General features: G+C 51.3%; 7 protein-coding genes across 7 annotated transcripts; 3 read left to right on the top strand and 4 right to left on the bottom strand.

The window, feature by feature from the left end:
- T310_10209 (5-Methylcytosine G/T mismatch-specific DNA glycosylase) lies at window positions 1-3,170 on the top strand (the record flags this gene model as incomplete). Its single annotated transcript, XM_013467380.1, has 5 exons — window positions 1-114; window positions 315-500; window positions 543-582; window positions 922-2,050; window positions 2,143-3,170. Coding segments are annotated over 5 exons (2,497 nt in total), but the record flags the coding sequence as incomplete, so codon positions are not given.
- Window positions 3,171-4,354: 1,184 nt separating this feature from the next.
- On the bottom strand, window positions 4,355-5,760 carry T310_10208 (Uncharacterized protein; the record flags this gene model as incomplete). The annotated part of the gene is made up of 3 exons (XM_013467379.1): window positions 4,355-4,441; window positions 4,520-5,087; window positions 5,168-5,760. 3 exons carry the CDS (start codon window positions 5,758-5,760, stop codon window positions 4,355-4,357), a joined length of 1,248 nt encoding a protein of 415 aa, XP_013322833.1.
- A 614-nt stretch (window positions 5,761-6,374) lies between these two features.
- T310_10207 (Gamma-glutamyltransferase) lies at window positions 6,375-8,620 on the bottom strand (the record flags this gene model as incomplete). The annotated part of the gene is made up of 8 exons (XM_013467378.1): window positions 6,375-6,823; window positions 6,885-7,018; window positions 7,070-7,230; window positions 7,280-7,859; window positions 7,915-8,074; window positions 8,126-8,159; window positions 8,240-8,503; window positions 8,567-8,620. 8 exons carry the CDS (start codon window positions 8,618-8,620, stop codon window positions 6,375-6,377), a joined length of 1,836 nt encoding a protein of 611 aa, XP_013322832.1.
- A 972-nt stretch (window positions 8,621-9,592) lies between these two features.
- T310_10206 (uncharacterized protein) lies at window positions 9,593-11,608 on the bottom strand (the record flags this gene model as incomplete). The annotated part of the gene is made up of 6 exons (XM_013467377.1): window positions 9,593-10,148; window positions 10,202-10,324; window positions 10,377-10,629; window positions 10,682-11,077; window positions 11,130-11,347; window positions 11,397-11,608. 6 exons carry the CDS (start codon window positions 11,606-11,608, stop codon window positions 9,593-9,595), a joined length of 1,758 nt encoding a protein of 585 aa, XP_013322831.1.
- Window positions 11,609-14,121: 2,513 nt separating this feature from the next.
- On the top strand, window positions 14,122-16,926 carry T310_10205 (Uncharacterized protein; the record flags this gene model as incomplete). Its single annotated transcript, XM_013467376.1, has 8 exons — window positions 14,122-14,174; window positions 14,207-14,263; window positions 14,604-14,781; window positions 15,055-15,422; window positions 15,475-15,869; window positions 15,919-15,980; window positions 16,042-16,617; window positions 16,672-16,926. 8 exons carry the CDS (start codon window positions 14,122-14,124, stop codon window positions 16,924-16,926), a joined length of 1,944 nt encoding a protein of 647 aa, XP_013322830.1.
- Window positions 16,927-17,606: 680 nt separating this feature from the next.
- Window positions 17,607-19,052, top strand: T310_10204 (uncharacterized protein; the record flags this gene model as incomplete). The annotated part of the gene is made up of 2 exons (XM_013467375.1): window positions 17,607-18,822; window positions 18,913-19,052. The coding sequence occupies 2 exons, from the start codon at window positions 17,607-17,609 to the stop codon at window positions 19,050-19,052; spliced, it is 1,356 nt and encodes a 451-aa protein (XP_013322829.1).
- Window positions 19,053-19,110: 58 nt separating this feature from the next.
- On the bottom strand, window positions 19,111-21,158 carry T310_10203 (uncharacterized protein; the record flags this gene model as incomplete). The annotated part of the gene is made up of 9 exons (XM_013467374.1): window positions 19,111-19,144; window positions 19,313-19,393; window positions 19,427-19,723; window positions 19,785-20,115; window positions 20,191-20,203; window positions 20,237-20,520; window positions 20,558-20,778; window positions 20,992-21,044; window positions 21,078-21,158. 9 exons carry the CDS (start codon window positions 21,156-21,158, stop codon window positions 19,111-19,113), a joined length of 1,395 nt encoding a protein of 464 aa, XP_013322828.1.
- Between the last annotated feature and the right edge of the window lie 2,138 nt (window positions 21,159-23,296).

The raw sequence follows: 23,296 nt of genomic DNA, 5'->3' as shown, positions 1-23,296 counted from the left end.
TGTAGCCCAGACCACGGTCAGGGAACAAAAACAGCACTGGAAATTTGCCCGAGATGCATACCGAGACCACGCAAATGCATTGCGAGCATACAATACCCATGCTGGATATGCCTCGTAAGTGCCTCAAAACTGACCCAACCCACCATTCAACCTGAGACAGATGACTGACATCCTCTGATGCTGCTGATATCAAGGATCCGAGGAGCGATACTCGTGATCTTTACGACCAGGAGGTGCCCGCGACATTTAGGCCTGCGGAGTATTCATACCCTCCTGCTCCACCCGAGGGATGCTATTCAACACGTCATGCGCAGGCCCTCGACGATCCTAATCGGAAGTGGATTTCGTTTTCGCTTAAGGGAAAGAAGTGAAAGTGTAAAGGAAGAGATGAAAAGAACAACAAGGGGGGAAATTGCAATTTACACGATTCATACTCTCCTGTTCCACCAAAGAGATGCTATTACGTTTCCTTTCCCGACATCCGATCGTCTCTTAGTCAAGTAAGCCTTCTAGTTATTAGCCAAATAGCTTGTCTTCAGTAGAGCTTTCCGGAAAAATCTGGTTGTTGTCACTCCTTTTTATGTACGTGGTTCCAAAGTAGATATGATTGGTCGGCGCGTGCCTGACCCCGGACGGAACATCGCGGGGAAAAAGCTTGGCTTAGCTAGCTGCAACCAAAGCTTCACTTCGCGCCATCTCCAAAGCTTGTGGTCACCGCTTGCTTCCGGCATTTTGGATACCATGAGCCCTGTTGGTCTCTAGTCGGAACTTGCCTTGACTTTGGATTGGAGGTGATGGTCGAGCCACCCCGCTTCGTTGGTTCACAATGAGCGACCACACCTAAGGTGGGCCGAGTCTCCTTTTTACACCAACTTGACTGGGCTGAGACTTCTGAAATGTTCTCCAACTGACTGCGACAAGATGCCAGAGAACAATCCCCATGCGAGTCAGGGGGTATGTGACAAGGACCGTACTTTTGCTCCACAAGTCTCCCTTCCCCGTTTGTTGACACTGAACGAGGAGACCTCCACAAAGCAAGCCAGTCATGACGCTGTCGATGTCTCAACGCTAGGTACCAGCCCTGACACCGCTGACAATGTCGATCCCACCTTGCTCGAAGAAGCCAGCTTATTTTCCACGCTGGACCCGGAGCATCGCGATCGCCTCACACGATACATTGCAAACCATCCCTTCATTGTGAACGAAGGTCCGGTCGTGCGACGTCAGGAATGGCACAAATTCACACAGGATCTTCGCGCGGAAGCCGCCACTGTTGGACTGGACGAGGAAGCCATTCAACGGGTGATCAGATATGTGAGGAAGCTATACAGGGGATTGTACAAGGGAAATGTTCACTACGATGATGGTTCTACGTTTGAGGTTGAAGAGATCGGTGGGGATCACGGGCATGTGAAACGAAAGAAACGAGAAAGAAGAAAACGTGGCTCCTCTGGCGCGACGAAGAGCAACTCGAAGAAGCTGAAGCAGATGCTGGAAAACGAGTCTCCTGTTGAAGACGGATCTGCTGCGGCTTTGAGTACGGAGTCTGATGCTACCAGCGCGATTCCGGTGATAGAGGTTACTCAAGAAGCTATCACATTTTCTCAAGCGAATCTCAGCAAGACCTCAGAGCTGAACACTAATGATACACCTGAGAGCAGAGAAAACAAGGAAAATGCAGCTCCTGGCGACATTAACGTGGAGAATCGCAAGAAGCCCACAAAGCAAAAAACTAAACGACCAGCCAAAGTCAGCCACCATTTTGCAAAGAACCGCAAAGAAGGAAAGTCCACAGCCAGCAGCCCTTCCGGCAGGAAAAAGAACCCCAAGCAATCAAAACCAGCAGATACAGGCAAACGCAGCGAGGCAGACACTGCAAAAAGTAAGGAGGCTCGCGAAGCGACCATCAAAGCAAGATCGCATCGAAAACGTGTCCGACGGCGAGAAAGACTGAGGGAGAGAAAGGCGCAGGAACGTGCTGCAAAGGCGGATGGACGGCCACAGGCGACCAACTCCAACGCGACGAAGCAAGACGAGCAATCTCCGGCTCGTGCGGACATGTCGGATTTTCGAACACCGATGATTCGCAAGGCGTGACGGCCGGCGATGAGGTGATGTCGAAATATTTTGCTTGTTCCCCAGACCAGAAAACGCAAAAGAGTGAACTGGCCAAAGCAGAAACGGGTGCTAAAGACATCACCACTGCCCCGGTTTGCGGTGCTACGGCGCCTGCTGGTGTCGATCAATCCCTCCTTGATCTGCTATTGTCTTCTGATTCTTCTCTAAGCGACGTTCCCAGCGACGTGAGCTCCATCGCTGCCGACTGTCCTCCCTTATCTCCTCTTGCACAAGATACTCCAGACCAGCATGATGATCCAAGTTCTGTTCCTCAAACACCAACCAAGTTCGCCCAGCCGCCGGCGAAGAAACTTCGCAAAAAGCTTCCAAAAGTCTCACCCTACTTTCCCAAACCGTCCGGCGACGCAGAGTCGTGTCTCCCCTTCCCGCCCATATCGGCAGAATCGTTTGGCTTGATCCAGGAACAGCTAGCCCACGATCCGTTCCGCCTGTTACTTGCGACGATCTTCCTCAACCGGACACGCGGAGGCGTTGCCATCCCGGTCCTTTTCCGCGTCTTCGAGCGGTATCCCACCGTCGAAGCGATGGCAGCTGCGAATGTGGCAGACGTCGTCGAAACGATCCACTGTCTGGGTTTCCAGAACCAGCGCGCGAAGAAATGCATCGAGCTCGCGAAGACATGGTTGGTGGCGCCGCCAACGAAAGGGAAGCGGTACCGCAAGCTCAATTACCCCAAGAAGGGCGATGGACGAGACGTTGGTCCGGACGAGTGCATTGACGACGACGACCCGCGCGTGGCATGGGAGATAGCGCATTTGCCGGGGATTGGGGCCTATGCGATCGACAGCTGGCGGATCTTCTGCCGCGACGAACTCCGCGGTCTGGCGTCTGATTGGAAGGGGACGAACGCGACATCGTCAGCGGACTTTGAGCCGGAATGGAAGCGCGTCCTGCCGATGGACAAGGAGCTAAGGGCGTATCTGACGTGGATGTGGCTGAAGGAAGGATGGGTGTGGGACCGGGAGACAGGGGAGCGGACCCGAGCAAGCGAGAAGATGATGCGGGCTGCTGCGAGGGTGTCTTGCTCATGAGGAAGATGGTAATTGGGTGTTGGAGATGTCTCCAGTGAAGGTGTCTACGTACGAATAGCCTCTTGTTAGAGGAGATTTTGTCTTGTCACTGGGATATGATGAATTAGGCTTTTGTTCCATCTGTTATTACCGTGATAGATACGATACCCTGTACAAAATACAGACAGCATCAGGACAAACGAGAGCGATAATATTATTGTTCATGACACTAATTCAGTATATTACCCTTATTATTAAAGTATATATATATATATATATGGAGACTATCCGTTCCAGGAGGGACGGACAGACAACGTAATCTCTAGTGTCTCTGGACGCCCCATTGATTAATCAATCGATGGAGGTATACCTCACTTACGTTGTAAATCACTGTATCTGTTCTCCTAGAGATATATATTATATATACCAAATATATATGCCCTAGGAGGAACAACGCCTAAGACTCTTGACAATGATATCCTTCCTATCAGATAAGTACCTATGCAATCTCAAAAAACCGTCTTAAGAGAGAGAGAGGGAGGGAGAAAGGCCGTATAGTGAGCTATATATGTATGTATGACCTATAAAAATAAATATAAAAAAAATAAAAAATAAGAGACTTGATGTTGTACATATCAACAAAACCGCAACCAACAAAAAAAAACAAGATTGGAAATAAATAAAAATACTATTCGAAGAGCAAAAAAAAAAGAAGAGAGAGAGAGAACCAGAACAAATAAATAAATAAATCATTGATATTCTTCTTCAGCCGGTCATTGCTTGAACCCATCAAATCAAAATCAAAAATTCACAGAATTCAATTCAATTCAATTCGATTTGAAAGAAAAGTTAGTTGAGCAAATAGGTATGCACAGTACTGTACAGTACAGCAAGATCCTCTCCGAATAAAAAATTAACATCATAACCATTAATTAATGAATTCCCCCCCCCAAAACCAACAAGATGAACCGAACCAAAAAGAAATGGCCAAAAAAAAAATGGAAGAGGCTGCAGAACTACCTACCTAGGTACCTACTTACTAGGTAGGTATTATTGAATATACTCCGAGAGACGCCTGGAGAAGTTCAGGCCCCTTCTGTCTGTTTCATTTGGTTACAGGGTAATAGAGGAATTTTTTTTTTGTTTAAGCCAGAATCTTGTTTGCCTGCCATCAAAAGAACATCGAATTTACCCCTGACGTACCATTATAGCCTTCTTTTTCTTCTTGCAGCGTCAACAGCCATGAAGAAAGAAGAGAATATTATATTCACCTGCAAAACACGCATAGATATCTATCTCAAGGTAGATATGTTCAATTAAGGAAACTCAACCACCTCATATCTACAAACGAGTCGAAACTCCACACTGACGTCCCGGAATCTCTCCTCCAACGCGACAACCCTCGGGCGAAGGGCAGCCTCCAACTCGTTGATCTGCGGTGGAACATGGCGCTCTCTGCCTGTATAGACCCTGACGCGAAAGCGCGGGTCATCATTTGGGCCCTCCCGCCCAGGCGGGCGAATGAAGAGCCTCTTCAGCACGGTGAAACGCGTGTTGCGATGCTTCGCGACTTCGCTCAGCTCGTCGATCCAATGGGGGAGAGCTTCCGTGTTGAAGTCCACTATGTACAGGAACCTCAGTGACGGCGGTAGGAGATCGACCAGCGGTGTGACGGGGTCCCAGCTGCTAGGGCCGTGGAATTCCACCAGGTTGCTCAACCTGATACATAGGTTTTCCAGCGCGGGGAAATCCAATAGAGAAGCCAGAAACCGTCTGGTGGGGAAGTCTGCAGTCTGCCATACTAATGAATCGACAAGTTCGTGCATCTCCAGCGATAGGGTTTTTAGCGTTTCTTTAGTGTATCGGAGTGGTGCATACAAGGGAACGGGATTGAAGACATCGATCTCTGGGTCGTCATCATACACTTGCTTTCCGGAGCTGTATTTGAACGATTCTAGCCGTGGACACAGCCATATCAAGTCTGGCAACTCCGGTAAGATATGCCTGCTGTCACATACTCCAATTGGATACTGGTGACAGTTGAGGTGCCGTCGAACAATTCCAACAGGCGACAACCGCCCCCTGCAACATCCCAGGCCTCAAAGCTTCGTAGTGATGAAATCTGAAAGAAGGGCAGCACACGGGGGATCGTCATATGGCCCTGTCGTTGGAAGGTCGGACCCTCTCGTAGAAAGACATTTTTCAAGTTGGATAAGTACCGGGGTTCTGCGTCCGCCGCTCGTTCAATGATCCGTGTGAGATGTGGGCAGTACTCTGGTTCTGGAAGGGGCAGGGTCAGCTTCTCCAGATTTTCAAGCCGGACGAGCAACAGTGCGAGCCAGGCATCCTCCTCTCCTTCGATGAGATCGTTCAGCCACTGCGAGAATTCTCCCTCGGAACGGCAGGCCGATCGCACAATGCCCTCGTAGAATGCAGAAGGGAGAGGTTCTGCAGTCGGTACATCCCAACCGCCCGCATCCGTAAACAGTTCTAACGAGTGTACTAGGCTTGCTAGCTGCGGCTTCTGAAGGATTGTCTGGGTGAAGCGAACGACTGGTAAGGACAGCGGTGGTTTGGGGAAGAAGCCTTCCGCGCAAAAACTAGTGGTCATTCCAAGGGAGACATTGCTGTAGATAAGGGGAAGAAAGAATGAATAGAGGTATTTTGAACTTTGTGCCAGCTTTATGTGACTGTCCTGTTCGAGAAATGACCCGATCTCCAGCAGAATCTCATGTGGGAGTTTGTGAAGCATTTGAAATCAATATTTTCAGCAGATGGATGCAACGCTGTAGATGTTCGAGACTGTTAGTAGATTATCATCTGCTTCCTCCAACATACCAATATTATATATTATTGCAGGCTGTCTCTGAGTATTTCATGAGTCATGGTCAAGAAATTAGAGCTGTTGGTTCATTTTTGCTCCCGCTGTCTGGTTAGCGCCTCAGTGGTGTCACCTGATTCGTATAGACCCTGCGTTATATACCAACTGTTAAGGATAAAAATATGCTCTATTGGTCAATGTGGCCTTTATATGCTGCAAAGCTACATATACTAATTTGGCTGGACATACAAGGGTAACACTACACCAAAAAGGTAATCTTCTAAACCCGTCCCCTCCCCTTTGATTGAGAACCAGCCTAGATATAAGAACACTATATAAGCCCATATATACCAGAATTTGACTATATATACCTCACTCGTTCGTAGATGTACGGTACGCAGGACTCATATCGAGAACCCCCCCGAATTGACCTGTCTCGGCTCGCCCGCCGCCTCGAACGTCCCGTTGGGCAGCACCCGGATGGCTTGCGCCGTGCTCTGCCCCGCTGCCACCCAGGTGACGTTGTGGCCGCGACCCTGCATAAACGCGACCGTGTCGTTGTCAAAGGCGTACTCGAACGTGACGTGGTTGGGGATCAGCTGGTCGTGCAGCCGCGGCTGGGCCAGCGATTCAGGGGCACTCAGCCCCTGGTCGAGGACGTGGATGACGCTCTGCACCGTGGCCGTGATGATGCGACTGCCGCCTGCGGAGCCGGTGATGAAATACAGCGTTCCGTTCGGATGTGTCACCATGATGGGCGTGATCGACGACAGAGGCCGCTTACCCGGTCGGATGTAGTTGGATGGCGAGGGCACGTATCCAAAGGCATTGGACGAGCCTGGAATCGAGAAGTCTGCATAAAAGTTTAGATCCACGTGTTACACTGGATCAGATATTATCGGTTAAAGACGTACCATTCATCTCGTTGTTCATGATGATTCCCGTCTCAGGCACCATAAGTCGGCTCCCAAAGAGCAGGTTGATCGTGGTCGTCAAGGAGATGGCCAATCCAGAATGATCCGAGGCGACGATATGCGACGTTCCGGGACTGAAACCAGTCAGTCAGAAGTCATCACGACAAGTTCAGAAGGATACTCACGTATCCAGGCTCTCGAGTCCATCAGGGTCGTATGCCGACACATTCTGTGTGCGGAAATCGGAAATGCGTCGGCGGATGTCTCGAATGGTCGAGTCGTTCAGCATATCTCTCTGATACTCGTCCATCCCATCGACGAAGAACGGATCGCCGAGACTGGTTCTCTTCAAGAGGTCAGCCTCCGTCAGCGAATCAGTATTAATCCGAAAGTACCTTGCCATATGCAAACCGCATCGCCTCGTCCAAGCGGTGCGTGCTCAGATTGACAGTCTCCGGCGAGAAGAATGGGTGATATCCTTCCACGGTCTTCAAGATATTCAAACCCACGATCCCACTGGATGGAGCGGTCGTGCTGGTGATCTTGTATCCCCTGTAGTCAATCTCTGCGACATCTCGGATCGCCACGGTGTAGTTTTTCAAGTCCTCTAACGTCATCGTGCCGTTGTCAGACTGCACCGCTCGAACCATGGTCTCCGCGATCGGACCAGAGTAGAAGGCATCGGCTCCCTGGTTGGCAATAGTCTCCAAAGTATCTGCATATCGCTTTCGAGTAATGGTGTCGCCCAGGCCGAGCCGCGTGCCGTTGGGGGCAAAGTCCAGCGCCCAGGTTGGGTCCTTGGAGAGAAAATCTTCTCCGTCCCCGACGGCCGCTTCCATGTACCGCACCAAGTCCTCCGTGACAGGAAAGCCATTGCGAGCGGTGTGAATCGCAGGCTGCAGCACCGTGGCCCAGGGGAGAACACCGTAGTGCTTGTGAAGATATTCCAAACCGCGGACCTCGCCCGGTACAGCACTTCTCCATGGTTAGTTGATTCATTCATGCCAATTCCGATATTTTCAGTGCATACCTCGCTAAACCGCCGTAAACCGACCCAGCCGTGTTATTCTCATACATATCCTCAAACGCGGCCGCCGGCGCAGTCTCGCGGAAGTCGACAAACTCGAACGAGCCGTTGGGCGAGCGGACCAGCATGAAGCCTCCTCCTCCGATACCGCTGTGGTACATGCCTGCAGTTGTCAGACAGCCTCATAACTGCCAGGCACAGGCTCATTGCTTACCGACTACGCCCACGCAGAAGACAGTCGCAACCAGCTGGATTCGAGTCAGCAGTGTTCAGAAGCCCTATCCTATCCGAGCTCTCTCTGTCGGTATTTACTGATGGTATGACTCACCGCATCTGCCGCATTCCCACCCATCTTGAGCATCTCGATCCCGTGGCGACTGCATATCGCACTCTCGCTCGCAACAGCGCCCAGTTTCCCGTGTGCATACGCGCCATTGGTCTGCAACTGACGGTCATGGTGCTTGTGTGAAAATATGGTGCAGAGGTGACGGTAAAGAGTGTAAAGGCAGTATGCAACCCAAAGGATCACGAGAACTTTTTTGAAGCGGTTCGAGAAGCGTGGGGAGGAGGGACCACCACAGACCGCGACGGCCTAGAGAGTTGTTCTGGGTCAATATTATTGGATCCTGTTGAGGAGGAAGCGCTGCTTGCTTACCTGCTTTTCAGACATCCGAGGTTGCTCAGCAGGCGCAGTGCGGGGATCGTGCATCGCGGCCACCTGGTCCTTGACAGGGGCCTGCGACCGCCAAAAGTTGTCGTCAGATGTCGGGCAGTTGACGTGATGGGAGCATGTCAGGAGGATAGATGGATAAGCGAAGGCGAAGTAACAATAATAACAACAATCGACAAGCGTAGATAAGGCCTGACCGGGGCCCCGGCATGGCTCGTGCCAGATCTGCTAAGAGGAATTACGAGATACGAGATAAAAGCCAATCAAATCAATCCCTGCACCGGATCGGCAGAGGATCAGCGCACTCTGATTGGCGGATTGGGAAGCACGCGATAGTGGGATTACATCATCTTCGGTAATCGGTCAGCTGACTGCCTGCCTACTCCGTACTCGGTACGGAGTACTTTAACACAAGAGAGTTGATGACTATGTTCCTAACTAAGGGCATTGAACGCGTTTGATGATGTTCACTAAGCTAGCTTGTGTAGTCAGTCCATCTGACTGCTAGTATATACAATACTAATAGTACCGAGTTGCCTGTGTGGTTCGTCGCGATTTTCATCTTTTGACATGGCACAAGAATGATGTAATTTTCCAATACCCCACAATGACACTGTATCGAGGCCCCTCTAAGTCCTACTACCTATGTAGGTATATTGGTGGCAGCTTTCTATGGGTATTCGCGTTCTCTTGTCAAAGTGAGAACCAAACCACGTGCAGCGGTGTCCTTAAGCATGGACGAATCACCGTCGGTTATGGGACGATTGCCGGATTCAGCGCAATTACTAAGCGTGGCATAAACTTGAGCCGAATTCGTACATACGGTCAGAGAGTGTTATGAGAATAATTTACATCATTCAATCCTATCCACTCCTCTAAGGATAGTGCCGGGAATCGAAATTAATGATATTTCCTCCAAAACAAAGATGAAAGAAACAACAGAAAGCCTCCTGCAACAGCGGTATGCTCAAAGCCAGCCATTTAGCGGCTGGCTATGTGATGAATGCTCTTCTAGACCACAGTTCCTTTGACCTGTTTGACCGTTTTCACGTTAATATTCTTCATCATCAGAACAAAGACAAAGGCCGCCGGCAAAAAGCACACTCCCGCAATGCACAACCGGCGCATGACGTCTCGGTAGGCCTGGATAATGCCCTCCCTCACTGGACTGCCCATCGGGTACTGCAGCTGGGTGGTGATGCTGCTGTAGATGGCCGTCGCCTGCGACTTGGCATCGTCGGGGAGATACTTCTGCAATGCGCCCGGCATGAGGTTGGTATAGATCGCCGCCGCCACGGTCTGACCGATGGCACCCCCAATGCTGGTAAACAACCCCACAAGGGCCAGCACAACGGCCACCTCGTAGTGTGCAGCCGCCGCCATCACAGCCATTTGTTCGCAAATAACGAGCGTTCCCCCAGACAGGGCTATGAAAATCTGGCACATAATAACGTACCCGATACCCTTGTCCGGTTGACGGAAATAGATCATCAAGCCGGTCCCGAGGATCTGGAGGGGAACGGCAGCAAGGGCGACATATTTGAAGTTGCCAGTCGCGCGAATCACACTGTTGCCACAATCAGCGATGAAGGACAAAAAGAACAAGAATCAGGTACTGACAATCCGACTAGAACGGAAAAGAAGCATGAACCGATGTTGTAGATGTTGTAGACGTAGCCGGCATCTGCAATGCTGAGATTGTAAACGACCTGGAGGAACGAAGTGAAATATATATCCCAGCAGCTGCGACATCGTTAGTTAATTCTTCAACTTTGACCCAAAAAAAAAGGCATACTAAAAGCTTATAAATAGAATTGCTCCTAGGAGACAGCCGCCCAGGACAGTCCGGTCTATGAGGAGATGGAACGGGGCAAAGCAGACGGGAGCAAAGAACTTTTCCCAAACCACAAACACGGGGAACAGCAAGCCACCCAGAACGATCATCACGATGATATGAGGGGTCCTCCATTCTTGCGCCGACGAAGAGGCAAGGCTAAACGGGAGGAGGAACAAGGCGAATGCAGCAGAAATAAGGATGACACCGACAACTGATAAGTCTAGTCAGTAAGTGATCATTTGGTTGAGACGTTGGAGACCGACTGTCAAACTCAATGGCATAGTGGAGAACCGACTGCCACACCGTCCTGTTACTCTTCTCCTTGGACACATAGCCGAGCTTTGCGGCTTTGCGACGGTTCAGGACGAAGATGATGATCAATGGAGTGCAAACTGCTGGGACGATGATGGCAAACGATCCGTAACCCCAGCGCCAGGAGCTATGTTTGTAGAATTGTTGGGCGGCTGCGGGACCGGCGAAGGTGTTGGCGATGTATGGGCAGGTGCTGAATGCGAAGATCCATGCTCGATTCTTGAGGGAGGATGTATCCGCCATGGTGACATCCAGGACATAAGCAATTCCGTCATATCCAACCCAGTAGAATACTTGAGCCGCGGCGTAGGTCTGGACATTGTTGCATGCCGCCATCATAATCAATCCTGGCTTCAGTCAGCAAATTTTTTTTCGCCGATCACGATTGTAATTGCATACCCAAAGTGGCCAGGAGAACCATCAAAGCATAGCCTTCCGTACGGCCCCAGATGTCGATGATTTTGGCAATGGGCAACTTGGCGACAGCGCCGATGATGCTGGACATGACGCTGGTTGTCGCCGTGAGGGGATGCTCTGCGAAGGAGCTGGTCACATAAATGGTGAGATTACCGCTGATCTGCTGCTGTAGCGAGTTCACGTAGAATACAAGGAAGATCCTGCCGGTGAGTTAGTCGTCAGTGGTACACAGATAGGTCGCGCTCATACCCAGCATATGCCAGAATCAAAGACTTTTTGTTCCATGCAGCGGTGATTGCGGCGGCTTTCTGGACACCCCGTTGGGCATGTTCCCGGTCGACGAACTCGTGGCTTATGGGCTCCTTGTCTTCGTCCACTTGTGCACGATCGACCGGTACCGCTTCGCAGTCGGCATTTTGGAGATCAGGAGTCTTCTCCTGGTCCTGAACTGAGGCAGTCATTGAGGTACGTGGTCTGTGGCCACGTCGCGGTGTGAGAAAAGTGCTGTCAGTGAGGAAACTGATGTGGAAGAGGGAAGTAGTGTGGTTGAGCCAGGAGTCGGCAGAATATATGCGACGATAGAGAACCGGACAAGAAGAAGATGAGATAGTATGAAGATGAGATGTTCATTACGTCCTTCCAAAGCCAATTGTCGAGCTAGGAGGCCATAGAATTGTGTCTTCAAGTCCAAGGCAGGCCGATCGATCCGAACGACCCTCGGCTGCTGGCCAGTAAGAATAGCGAGCTTCCCAGCGCTCGTGACGAGTTAGCAAACCAGAATGGATCGAGAGACAGATCGACAAGCTGCGGCATGTCGATTCGATCCGACCCCACGTTTTCCTGGCGTAAAAATGAGAAGAAAAAGACGAGGAGGACGACGAGGAGGACGAAGGGAAGACGAAATTGCCGTTCGCGGAAAGGAGCGGGGCGGGAGCGGCGGCACCGGCGCTCCTTCGTTTTCGGCGATGTGGGGGCAGATGGGCAGGGTCGCATCGTATCAATCTAATCAATCTAATCAGATGTCGCTGTCGTGGGATGGAGTCAGTGGGCTTTCTGGAATTCCACTGGGAGCGAGGTTGGGTTGCGATGTTCTGCGGTTACTCCGAGTCGGGCCCTCAAATTCCAACCTGTCCTACCGCATCGGAGTCCAGTAGCATAGACGTGTAGAATTTCGACTTCTATTTACCTCAACATATACAAAATCCTGTCAATGACCCAATCGTGTCTCAATCACCAAGTTGGTGCTAAAGCTGTATCCGTACGTAATACGCAATTACACAGCCTGCCGTCTGTATTATCTGAAAAACTCTCTGCAACAAACTCTGCAACTGCAACTGTGCGTAGAAAATGGATTGATCCAAGTTAAGAGGAATATGACTGGCCAATTGAAGAGAGCCGCATGTGGCCAGCCGCCAGCCCCGTAACTGCAAGTCGCGGTCAAGTCCAGTCGATGGGCAGATCTGCGCATGACGCCTTGCCCAAACCACCTTAGGTGCATTTGACTTTGTCAGTCTATTTTTAATTTCTTTTGTGGCTGGCTCGGCAAGAAACCTAAGGGAAACTGATCTACTGAGTACGGAGTACCTCTACTCCGTAAGAGTAACAATTCCTAGAACTAATCTCGGCAATCGCGCCAATCGGCAAAAGGAGTTGTAGTATTAAGTTGCAGGTGGTTATTAAACTAGCCAGGATTTTACGCGAGGTCTTGTTCTACTACTGACTGCCAAGAGAGAAGGAATGTCAAGTTCGATCGTGGATCATTTAAAAACCAGTTTTAAATCAGTTTCATGCTATTTTTTTTTTGCCTGGCCTGTTAACACTGACTCTGGTGACCCATAGTATGAATCAAAGATTTGACGCCAACGCTACCTATTAAAAAAGAGAAAGCTGATATATCACGGTAACTGCATGCTACTATTGACGCGTTATGCTGTCAAGCAAGTATGTATAAGGAGCAATGTACCTTCTAGACTACTTACTACGGACGGTCAGTGTAGGAAAAGGACAGTCCACGTGCTTCAATGATTGACCTTCCACACGTGATGAGGTGGAGGATCCAACTACATACTGTAAAGGTAGGGCGTCGATGTCGCTGCACGCCACACTGGGTTTCAACATTTTATAGCTTACTGCTAGTTTGCCTGCATTACTGTGTGGAGGTTATTCGAAGGTGCCACATATCACATTGATCTGAAGTGAAATAATTATTAATATTGGTGTCTGATAGGCAAATGACAAGATCTCTTTCTTTCTTTTTTTTCTTCAAAATATAACTACCAGTTTGACGATTCATGGTCATTTTATTTTTATTTTTTTCTTCTTACGTGACATTTGGCATGTAATTCCAATGTCTTTTTTCTATAATTTTAGGTACGAGTAAGAAGTAACCGTAAAAATCAATACCATAACGTGGAAAGCGGCCTGCTGGAGACCTCCTCGAATTGACAGTTTATGAACAGTCTCTTCAAAAAGTTAAAAGAAAATGAACTTAATTAATTCTATCTAAGGATCAAAACAAGCCCATTGTCTACAAGGGGGAAAAAAAAGGAAGAAGAAATGATGTCTAAATAACTAGCATTTCAGTTAAAAAGATTGACGATTTTCACTTTTTTTCCCCCATGAATGCCGTCCTGTTCTGAGTAATGTCTTAATAGTATCTTTTGTTTTTTTTTTTGAAAAGACCCCTTTTTCCCGCCCACAGTTTGATTCAATCAAACTACAGTACAGTACAACTTCGTAATCTACCTACTATACTTACTCCATGACAATATTACATTCTGGGAAGAACATAAGACGTATCTCGAAACCATCTATAACTTGGTGTGAGGCGAGAGACCAAAAAACATAATTCAGTGTGAGGCTAGCTGCCAGGTTAGTAGTGAAAAAGGTGTATATGTATGAAATACATATGACCCTCATCTGCTCATGTACAGTACAGCGTATACATTTCTCGCTGGTTATCTTTTCGTCAGTCATGGCCTTAACCATCCTTCTCGTCTTGAGCCCATTGGTCAATGACAGCGCATGGTATGTCTGAGGTGCTGCAAAAATAGAAGCAGCATTCTGACTTCATACTCCGAATCCTCAGGCTTTACCCAAACGGATATTCACCGGAGGTGAGCCGAAACACGGAGAACTGCCGACATGCCGGTCACGTGTGGACTGTCAGCCAATCAGGGGGATGCGCTAAGCTTCAGTTCCGACCTGCCAAATGCTTGTTTTCTTGTGGACGAGAGTTATGCACACGCGACCGGGTGTCAGCTCCTCCGTCTCCGTTGTCGAGAGAGCTTGCATTATTGTGCATGCGCCTGACTAATGACCCCGCGTCCTTCATTTATGCTGGGCTGTTGTGCACCCTGCCTGCACATGGCGTCCATGCGCCGCGTTATGCCACGCCTTCGGAACCGCCCTGATGCCGCCATCGCGCCTCTATTCGCCGCTACTAACTAATAGCAGGAGCGAGGAGTTGGCTCTGGCTGCGTTCAAAATAAATTTCTCGGAGTTAGTGGATCTATACTATTATACTCCGTACTCCGGAGTTATTGTTAAGCGCGGTGCGGTCGACGCTGGCCTGGCCTACTATATTAGATGGAATACCCTGACACAATATGGTGTCACTTCGACTCCTTGCCCAGTCTGTCACCTGCAGACCGTTCTGCACCCATTTGCCTCATTTCCCTCCAGCGCGGTCTATTGTCTCAAGCCTGCGCGCCTGGTCGGCTCCACGCGATTTATTGCTAAATTCCCCGGCGAATAAGCTGGTTCTCGAGTGGAGAAGTTGCTTTCCCCACGCTGGGGAAGAACCTCAACAGGACCGACTCCGGCCTGGCCCTCGCCGCGACTGTTGAGAAGCAAACATATTAACTGGCTGTCGATTTCTTGTTCTACGTGGTTAGATAAATGTCAGACAGCAAGGGTATGTTTATCGTCAAGACCGGTTGGTCGACAAGAAACCTCGCAAGAGCAGAATTATGCTGACTGGTCCTGGATCAAAGAATCGTCCACAATCGCGGACGTCAACGTGCCGGCCAAGGAGGTAGCCGTAGATGGCCAGGAGCATCCTTCACAGAACAGCGTTGACGAGAAGATCGGATACCGACAAGAGGGCGAGGATGTCGAACGCGGCTCGACTCCGGTAGACGACAACCGGTCGGGTCCTCGAGATCCGAACCTTGTCGATTGGGATGGCCCTGATGACCCCATGAACCCGCTGAACTGGCCCTTCCGGAAGAAGTTTGTGGCGACGGCGACGATTTCGGTCATCACACTGCTGACGTATGTGGTTCGACCGATGGATGACTTTCGGATAGACTGCTGACCTGCGCAGCCCCCTCGGTTCCTCGATGTTCGCTCCTGGCGTGCCAGACGTCATGAAGGACTTCAAGTCGGACAACGTCTACCTCGCCTCGTTCGTCGTGTCTGTCTACCTGCTCGGATACTGCTTTGGCCCGCTGGTGATCGCCCCCCTGTCCGAACTGTACGGCCGCATGCCGATCTACAACGTCTGCAATGTGCTCTTCACCGTGTTCAACGTGGCCTGCGCCGTGGCCCCCAGCCTGGCAAGCCTGATTGTCTTTCGACTGTTCGCCGGCCTCGCGGGAAGTTGCCCGTTGACGATCGGTGCAGGCTCGCTGTCGGACATGATCCGACAGGAGAAGCGCGGCGGTGCGATGGCGGCATGGGCGTTGGGGCCTCTGTTAGGGCCGGTGATAGGTCCTGTTGGTAAGGATCTTCATTTCTTCTTTGAGTTTCTCTTGCTAACGATCTCCAGCGGGTGGCTATCTGACGCAGGCCAAAGGTTGGCGATGGACCTTTTGGGTGCTGGCAATAGCGGTATGTTCGATCTCCCCTGACTCAAATCGATGACAATCCGCCTAACTCGCGGACTGAACAGAGTGGCGCGGTCACCATCAACACGCTCGTCTTCATGCGCGAGTCCTACGCCTATATAATCCTAGACCGCAAGACCAAACGCTTGCGGAAGGAGACAGGCAACCCAAACCTGCGATCTGTGTTGGACACGGGCCGCTCGCCGCGCGATCTGTTTGCCTGGTCCATCGTGCGGCCGACCAAGATGCTCTTCCTCTCACCGATTGTGTTTCTCCTGTCGCTCTACGTGGCTGTCATCTATGGGTACTTGTATCTGCTCTTCACCACGATCACGGATGTCTTTGAGATGCAGTATCACTTCTCGCAGGGAAGCGTGGGCTTGGCGTACCTGGGGATTGGGATCGGGTCGATGATCGGGCTGTTTGTGCTGGGGGCGACGTCGGACCGGTTGCTGAAGTACCTGACGGCGAAGAACGGCGGAGTGGCCAAGCCAGAGTACCGTCTGCCGCCGATGATCGTCGGCGCGTGGTTCATCCCGCTGGCGCTGTTCTGGTACGGATGGACGGCAGACAAGAAGGATCACTGGATCCTGCCGATCATTGGCACGGCGTTCATGGGGATCGGGATGTTGATCGCCTTTGTAAGTGCAGCACCTGGAGGCAGCCTATGCAGTTCCGTGTCTAACTGGTGTTAGATGACCACGTCCACCTACCTGGTCGACGCCTACACCGTGTACTCGGCGTCTGCCATGGCAGCCAACACGGTGTTCCGATCGCTGATGGGAGCTGTCCTGCCGCTGGCAGGCGGGAAGATGTACCAGACGCTGGGTCTGGGCTGGGGGAATTCGCTGCTGGGGTTCATTGCCGTTGCGCTGGCGCCGCTGCCGATCGTCTTCTGGTTGTTCGGAGAGCGAATCCGGACGAGCAAGCGGTTCCAGGTGGAGTTTTAGCGTGTATCTCTGTTCTATATACGCCTCTGTTATGATCATGTAGTATAGAGCATATGAAATGAGATATCTCCGATTCCACCGATGACTGTTCATGCCATGTCAGGTGACGAGCGCTCTTTCTCTCCAGGCCAGCGCGTGAGTCGCTCCTTCCTGCTGCACCCCCGCCGGGAATGCATTGACAGGGAAGGAGCAACTCACCGCCATAAACCCTTAAGAAGTCCTAGGAGGCCGTGAAGTGGCTTTAGTCTTGCAGAATTATTTATTTCTTTATTCCTTCTTTTCTTCTACCGTGCCAAAGACAGCATGACAACGAACCCCACCAGAGCATTTCCGGTGGGGTGCAAGCGTACCACAGCTGAGGAACCAGCCACCACCAAACAGGATCGCAATACTCGTGTATTTATCATGCCATTGAGCCTGAAATTCCCCATTAATTCTCCGTACAGGACGATGTACATGTATACCGCCAACAGGCGCTGACTAGCTGCCACCAGGTTTATTTGTGCAGCTCAGCTCGGCTCAATCAGCTGACTGCGCTGCGATAACAGGTGGCCTAACCAGGTACGTCCGTACAGAGTGTGATATAGTCCGGCTAACAGGATATTGATTATTCTTAGGCCTGAATATTTTTTTTTATCCACAGGTTATAGAATATTCGCTGTCGGTTCATCATTACTGTCATGTCTGTGCTCATCATTGGTGCCGGTCTCGGCGGTCTCTGCCTCGCGCAGGCCCTCAAGAAGCACCACATCCCCTTCAAGCTGTTCGAAAAAGACGGCCAGCGCGACTTTCGTGCCCAGGGTTACCGTGTGCGCATCAGCGGCGAGGGCGTCCTCGCACTGCAGTATGCCCTGACGCCAGACCTCTGGGCCCTCTTCGAGAAGTCCTCCGCTGAATTTGACCCTATGGGCGTGCGACTCGACGCTATCACGGGCAACCAGCTCGACCCAGCAACGACAGCAGCCCTGGGGGCCGGCCCGCGTCCCGCGGTCGACGGCCGTCCCCAGCCGTTCTCCGTCGACCGGAAGACCTTCCGCGCGGTGCTTCTGACGGGGCTCGAGGAGGGGAAGGAGGTGTTTTTCGGCAAGCAACTGACGCATTACGAGGTGCACGACGGCCGAGTCCGCGCTCACTTCAGCGACGGCACCGTCGAAGAAGGTGCGCTGCTCGTGGGCGCCGATGGGCTGCGATCCCAGGTCCGCAGGCAACTCCTGCCACAATGCCCGCTCATCGACACGCAGATGCGCATCGTCTACGGCAAGACGCCGCTGACCGCCGAGTTCGAGAGGCGATTCGTGCCGGTTGCCCTCCGGGGCATGGCGATAGCTCTGGACCGCGCCGACGAGGCCGCTCCTAAGACGCTGCTGTTCGAGCCGATGCGCTTCCGCCGTGACGATGCAGAGGACCTGCAGGTCAAACTGCCGGACGACTACGTCTACTGGGTGTTTGCTGCGCATCGCGACCTCGTTCCGTTACCGGACGAGCAGACACTGCGACTGGACCACGAGCAGTCGGCGCAACTGCCCCTGACGATGACGCAGAAATGGCACCCGTCAATCCGCGCGCTGTTCGAAGCGCAGGACGTCTCGCAGACGTCGACGCTGCGCATTTCCTCCGTGCAGCCGGACCTGCCGCCGTGGGAGCCCTCGCGACGAGTCACGCTGCTTGGAGACGCGATCCACGTCATGCCGCCAACGGGAGGGGTCGGGGCCAACACGGCGCTGCGGGACGCGGCGGATCTTGCGCGGCGAATTGTCGAGATTGGGGGAGTCGACAAGGTGGACGCCAAACTGATAGGGGAGTACGAAGACACGTTGCGGAGTTTTGCCAGGACAGCCGTGGCGTGGAGCTGGCAAGGCGGACGAAGGGCGTTTGGATTGAAGCCGGTCGAGGACTGTGCGGCGTTGGAGTTGTAGTGACAGACTAGACTAGAAGACTAGACTGGATGCTGGATAGATCTGTATATGTAATCTCTACTCATCCCAGTAACATCGAATGGAGTTGACTGTTTCCACCAAGAAGTGAGAATGCAGGAGGCTAAGCGAGGAATGCCCGCATACACCTCCACTGGAAGATGTGCGAATAGAGTAGATATCAGGCTGGTTAGACTTATAAAACAACAGTAAAACTAATGCAGAAAATTAAAGCAAAATGTGGTGTAGATGCAACTGATTTCGATCACTATTATGAATGAACCAAGGCTTCCATGGCCCATGACCTAGATAGATAGATAGATCTCTACGCCAGTTTAATAATCTGCTGCTATACTTATAACAAGGTATATACCTTGATTAGATAGGCTACAATACCATGTAAGCACTGATATAGGCATGGATATAGATACACACATAGCCAATACCACAGTATGTATGGCTATATGACTTACGTCCTGTCAACTTGAACAACAACACCCTCCGAAGCCGCCACTCTAACAACCCCATCCGCGACCCTCTCCACGACCTCCTCCCTAACCACCGTACAGTTAGCATCACTAACATACTGGCCCTTCCACGTGACACCCGTTTTTGCAACCGAGCTCGGCCCCGTCAGCCGCCGGATCTGCACCCGCTGGCCGAGAACGGGAGACACGTTGACGAATTTCTCGGGTCGGGAAGCAGCAGCGGTGCTTCTGGTGTCGTTGTAGAGGTGCGTGTTGAGGATGACGAGCTTGGTGAAGGTTTGATCGTTGTAGATGGCGTAGTGCGCTAGGTCGTAGGTGTCTAGGTGGCGGAGGCGGTGAACTCGAGGGGTGGGGAGGTCGGAGGTGAGGTCTGCGAGGAAGAGCATGCTGTAGTATCTATAAAACAAGTGAGTAAGTGAGTTGCACGCACAGCTATATGTGTATCTGAGGGGCATACGTCGGATTGACATGCGCCGGACTCGACGCATTCAGCGCCACGGGCTCCCACATGGAGTAGTAGAAGACTCCACCCCCGCCATTGTGGAAGAAGAGACGCCGCATCCCGAGCGTCGTCGCGTACAGCGCGTAGTCGATCTCCCGTAGCAGCGCGCCCAGCGTGTTCGACACCCCGTCCTTACCGTGGCAGCCCGCCGTGCCGGTCTCGCCCATGTGGAAGGGCAGGCCGAGAGACTCGGCCGCGGCGATCTCGTCCACCCAGTTGGCGAAGTAGGTCACTGTGTTGAGGTGGTTGAGGTAGTAGTCGATTGTCACGGCGGCGGCTTGCTGGGCTGGTCGTGTCGAGTGTATCATATCAGCATACAAGACAAAGGCTCAGAGAAGGAACTGTATGTAGGGCAACTTACTAGTGCAGACATTCTGCGGATACGTATGCGAAGCTATATACCTTACGCTGCCGATCGCCTGCGGCACGCCCATGACCGCCAGCTGCACCTGCGTGAAGTCGCCAAACGCGCTGGGCGGCTCAGCGATGGTGCCGAATTGATACCCGGGGAAGCGTTGGCCGCCAGCCGCCTCTCTCAACCGGGGCATCCAGTCGAGGATTTCGTCTGCATATTCCAGGACGTTCCAGCTCGCGTTGCGCAGTCCAGTGTAGGTGTACAGGTTAGGCTCGTTGCCGACCTCGTATGCCAGGATGCGCGACTGGTTGAGGTACGTTGCTGCAGCGGTGATTTCTGCGTGAGCGATTTCGTATATATCTGGAACAGATACCAATAAAATGTTTAGTCTTGAAATTAAATGCTGGAGTTAAGAGGAAAGACAGACTAGACCCCAGATTCAGCCCAAAGATATACGTCTGCTCCGGCCCCGAGTTCTGCGCCAGCACTTGGAACAGGCGCTTGCTGTACGTCGTATTGACGGCCTCGGCATTGCCGGGCTCAAAGATATTGTACATAGTCTCTGTGAGATTGTCCTGAACACGCTGTGGTCCGCTGTGTCGCCGCCCAGTCGCAGAATGGGAAGAACGCCGGACCGGTCCGCGACGTTCTACAGCAGCTGTCGCGAGAACAGGTTCGGGTGGCCGACATCGCCGAGGAAGTCAACAATGTAGCAGAACCTGACAATCGATCAACATATGCGCCCCATAAAATTGGCAGTAAAATTGTGTCTTTCACTGTCTCGGGCACGTCGTTGGCTGCACTCACTCGATAGACAAGCTAATCAATTGCCGATCGATCGGTTTGGCCTCGACAGCTCCCTAATGGATATCGAAATGCACTGTCGAATTCACCAGGTTGACTGTGCTCAGGCCGGTTGTTTGCGCGACTAGGAGAAGGAGGGGAGGAAGGAGAAGAGAGGGTATCCTGGCCATGGTGAATTGAGTCTGTACTAGCTAATACAGCAGGGCAGTCAGTCAGTCAGTAGAGTGCAAAGGAATTGCACACGTCGCAGGCAGTCTATAATATATACTCAGAGGGCGACCTGACTAACCCCTGCTTATGTATATAAACCACGCATTTAGGGAACTAGCCAAGAACTGGCGTAGTGTACTCATACTCCATATTGTGCGGAGAAATTATTTAGTATATCGACATTGACATGTGGGAATTTCCGGAGTACATACCTATAGACCAGGATCTATCTTAATTAGGTATGTTTTAGCCTCTCCTCCACCTGGGATAGGCCCCTAGGTAATACCGTACATGCATGTACACACTTACTTATCCAGGTAAGAAGATTCAATGATTGAGTAATGACCTAACCTACCGTCAAGAGAGGGAACAGCCGGTTACTCCGCATTTGCAGTACTGTACTCCGTAAAGGACATACAATGTGGGGTAGCCTGTAGGAGAGATTCACATGCGAACACGACTGAATCGACGTTCTTCATTTGATAGTTATTTTGGATCTAATTTTTGAAACTAAACAGGTCATCGTAAGTGTTACTAGATTGGGTTAGGAGTACGAGAAATGGATGAAATAAATACCTGGCACCTATGTACTCCACCCTTGGTAGCTAGGGCTAGCTGGTCCCCCTAGGTCCCTCCGTACTGATTGATCAATAGCTAATTACTTAATTAGCAGCCTTCCAGTTGGTCACTCTTGACCCTTGGCCCTTGCTGTTGAATCTATAGTATTGAGGCTATTAGATGTTCCTCGTCAAGATGTCTGCTTCGCTGCCGAGTCGGAAGAGCGGAATTCTGCATGCAGATCAGCTCAGGTCAGACAGGAATATTTCAATTCGAAGCTGCATGTGTACGTGATTTGAATACTTACATGCTTTTGTTCGCAGGAACGGTGACCTGAGAAATTAATGTCAGTCAACTGGCTATCAAAAAAGAGAGAGACAACTCACCCATTGACCACCGTCAAAACTCTCGTTCGTCCACCAGTACGTCCATTTCGTATCGGGAGCATCCGACGGCAATTTTGGCAGGTAGACGGTCGCATTCGTCGCGCGATACGTTGTGACGGGACTGACGAGCAAGCGCGGCCCAAACATGTACTGCAATTTCAGATCTTCCGTCGCCTCCAAAGTGTAAGGATCGCTGAGAGAGAAATCCATAAACAGGGGCCGCATCATTGCCCGTCCACTCTCGGAGAGCATCCGGAAGAGCGCCTTGATGTAGGGCTGCAGTTTGTATCGGAGGTTGATGTAGGACACGATGATGGGGAGGTTGTCGGGGCCGTAGCTCCAGGGTTCTAGAAGTTTGACAGTGTCAGTAGATACTTATTTGGGTTATAAAAATATGGCACGGGTCTGTACCGCTAGGACAGGTCAGGAAGCCTTCCTGTGCTGAAGGGAGACAGGTTCTCATTCCGTGGTTGCGCATAATCTACGTCAAGTTCAGTTGGTGAATTGCCAACAGGGCATTCATTTACGCACCGGTAAGAAGGTTCCCCTGTACGTATTACTTATCAATACAGGAAATGGAGTATTCAAATGCTTACCACTGCAGCCACCGTACAAACAATTCCTGGTACTCCGGGTCGCTAATATTCGCCGAGTTGGACTGCCCGTCTGTCTTGAAGCCTCCAATGTCCAAAGTCCACCAACCCTGCCCTGACATGGCCATGCTCTGTCCTGCGGATATCATCATCTTCATGGAATCCCAGTTGGCGCTGTTGACCAGAATCAGCAGGTTACATTATTGAAAAGTGTGCAACACATACAAAATATCTCCACTCCACACTGCGCCGGCAAAAACGCTGGGAGCCCACCCACGAGGACCGCGACAGGGACACAGCGGAAACATTATTCGACCCCACTGTCTTCATCTGTCCTTCAAAAACCCCCATCTGATGAAAGTAGGGGAACAGCATGGCATACTGATCCCCCGGACCCAGGTAATAGTCCGTCCACGGGTAGACGTCGAGCGCGACCTGGCCTCCCTCGTCTTCGTCGAGCCAGAAGTTTCGGATCCCGTTCTGCTAGTAATGCCGGTAAAGGTTACTCCAGAGGAAGTCCCTGGCTGCTGCATTGGTAGGATCGATCATATGCACGTATTT

This window comes from Rasamsonia emersonii, assembly GCF_000968595.1.
Source record: "Rasamsonia emersonii CBS 393.64 chromosome Unknown ctg1118621762428, whole genome shotgun sequence".
Taxonomy (NCBI): Eukaryota; Fungi; Ascomycota; class Eurotiomycetes; order Eurotiales; family Trichocomaceae; genus Rasamsonia; species Rasamsonia emersonii.
Note: the sequence above shows the minus strand (reverse complement) of the source record. Positions and strands in the feature narration are given on the sequence as shown.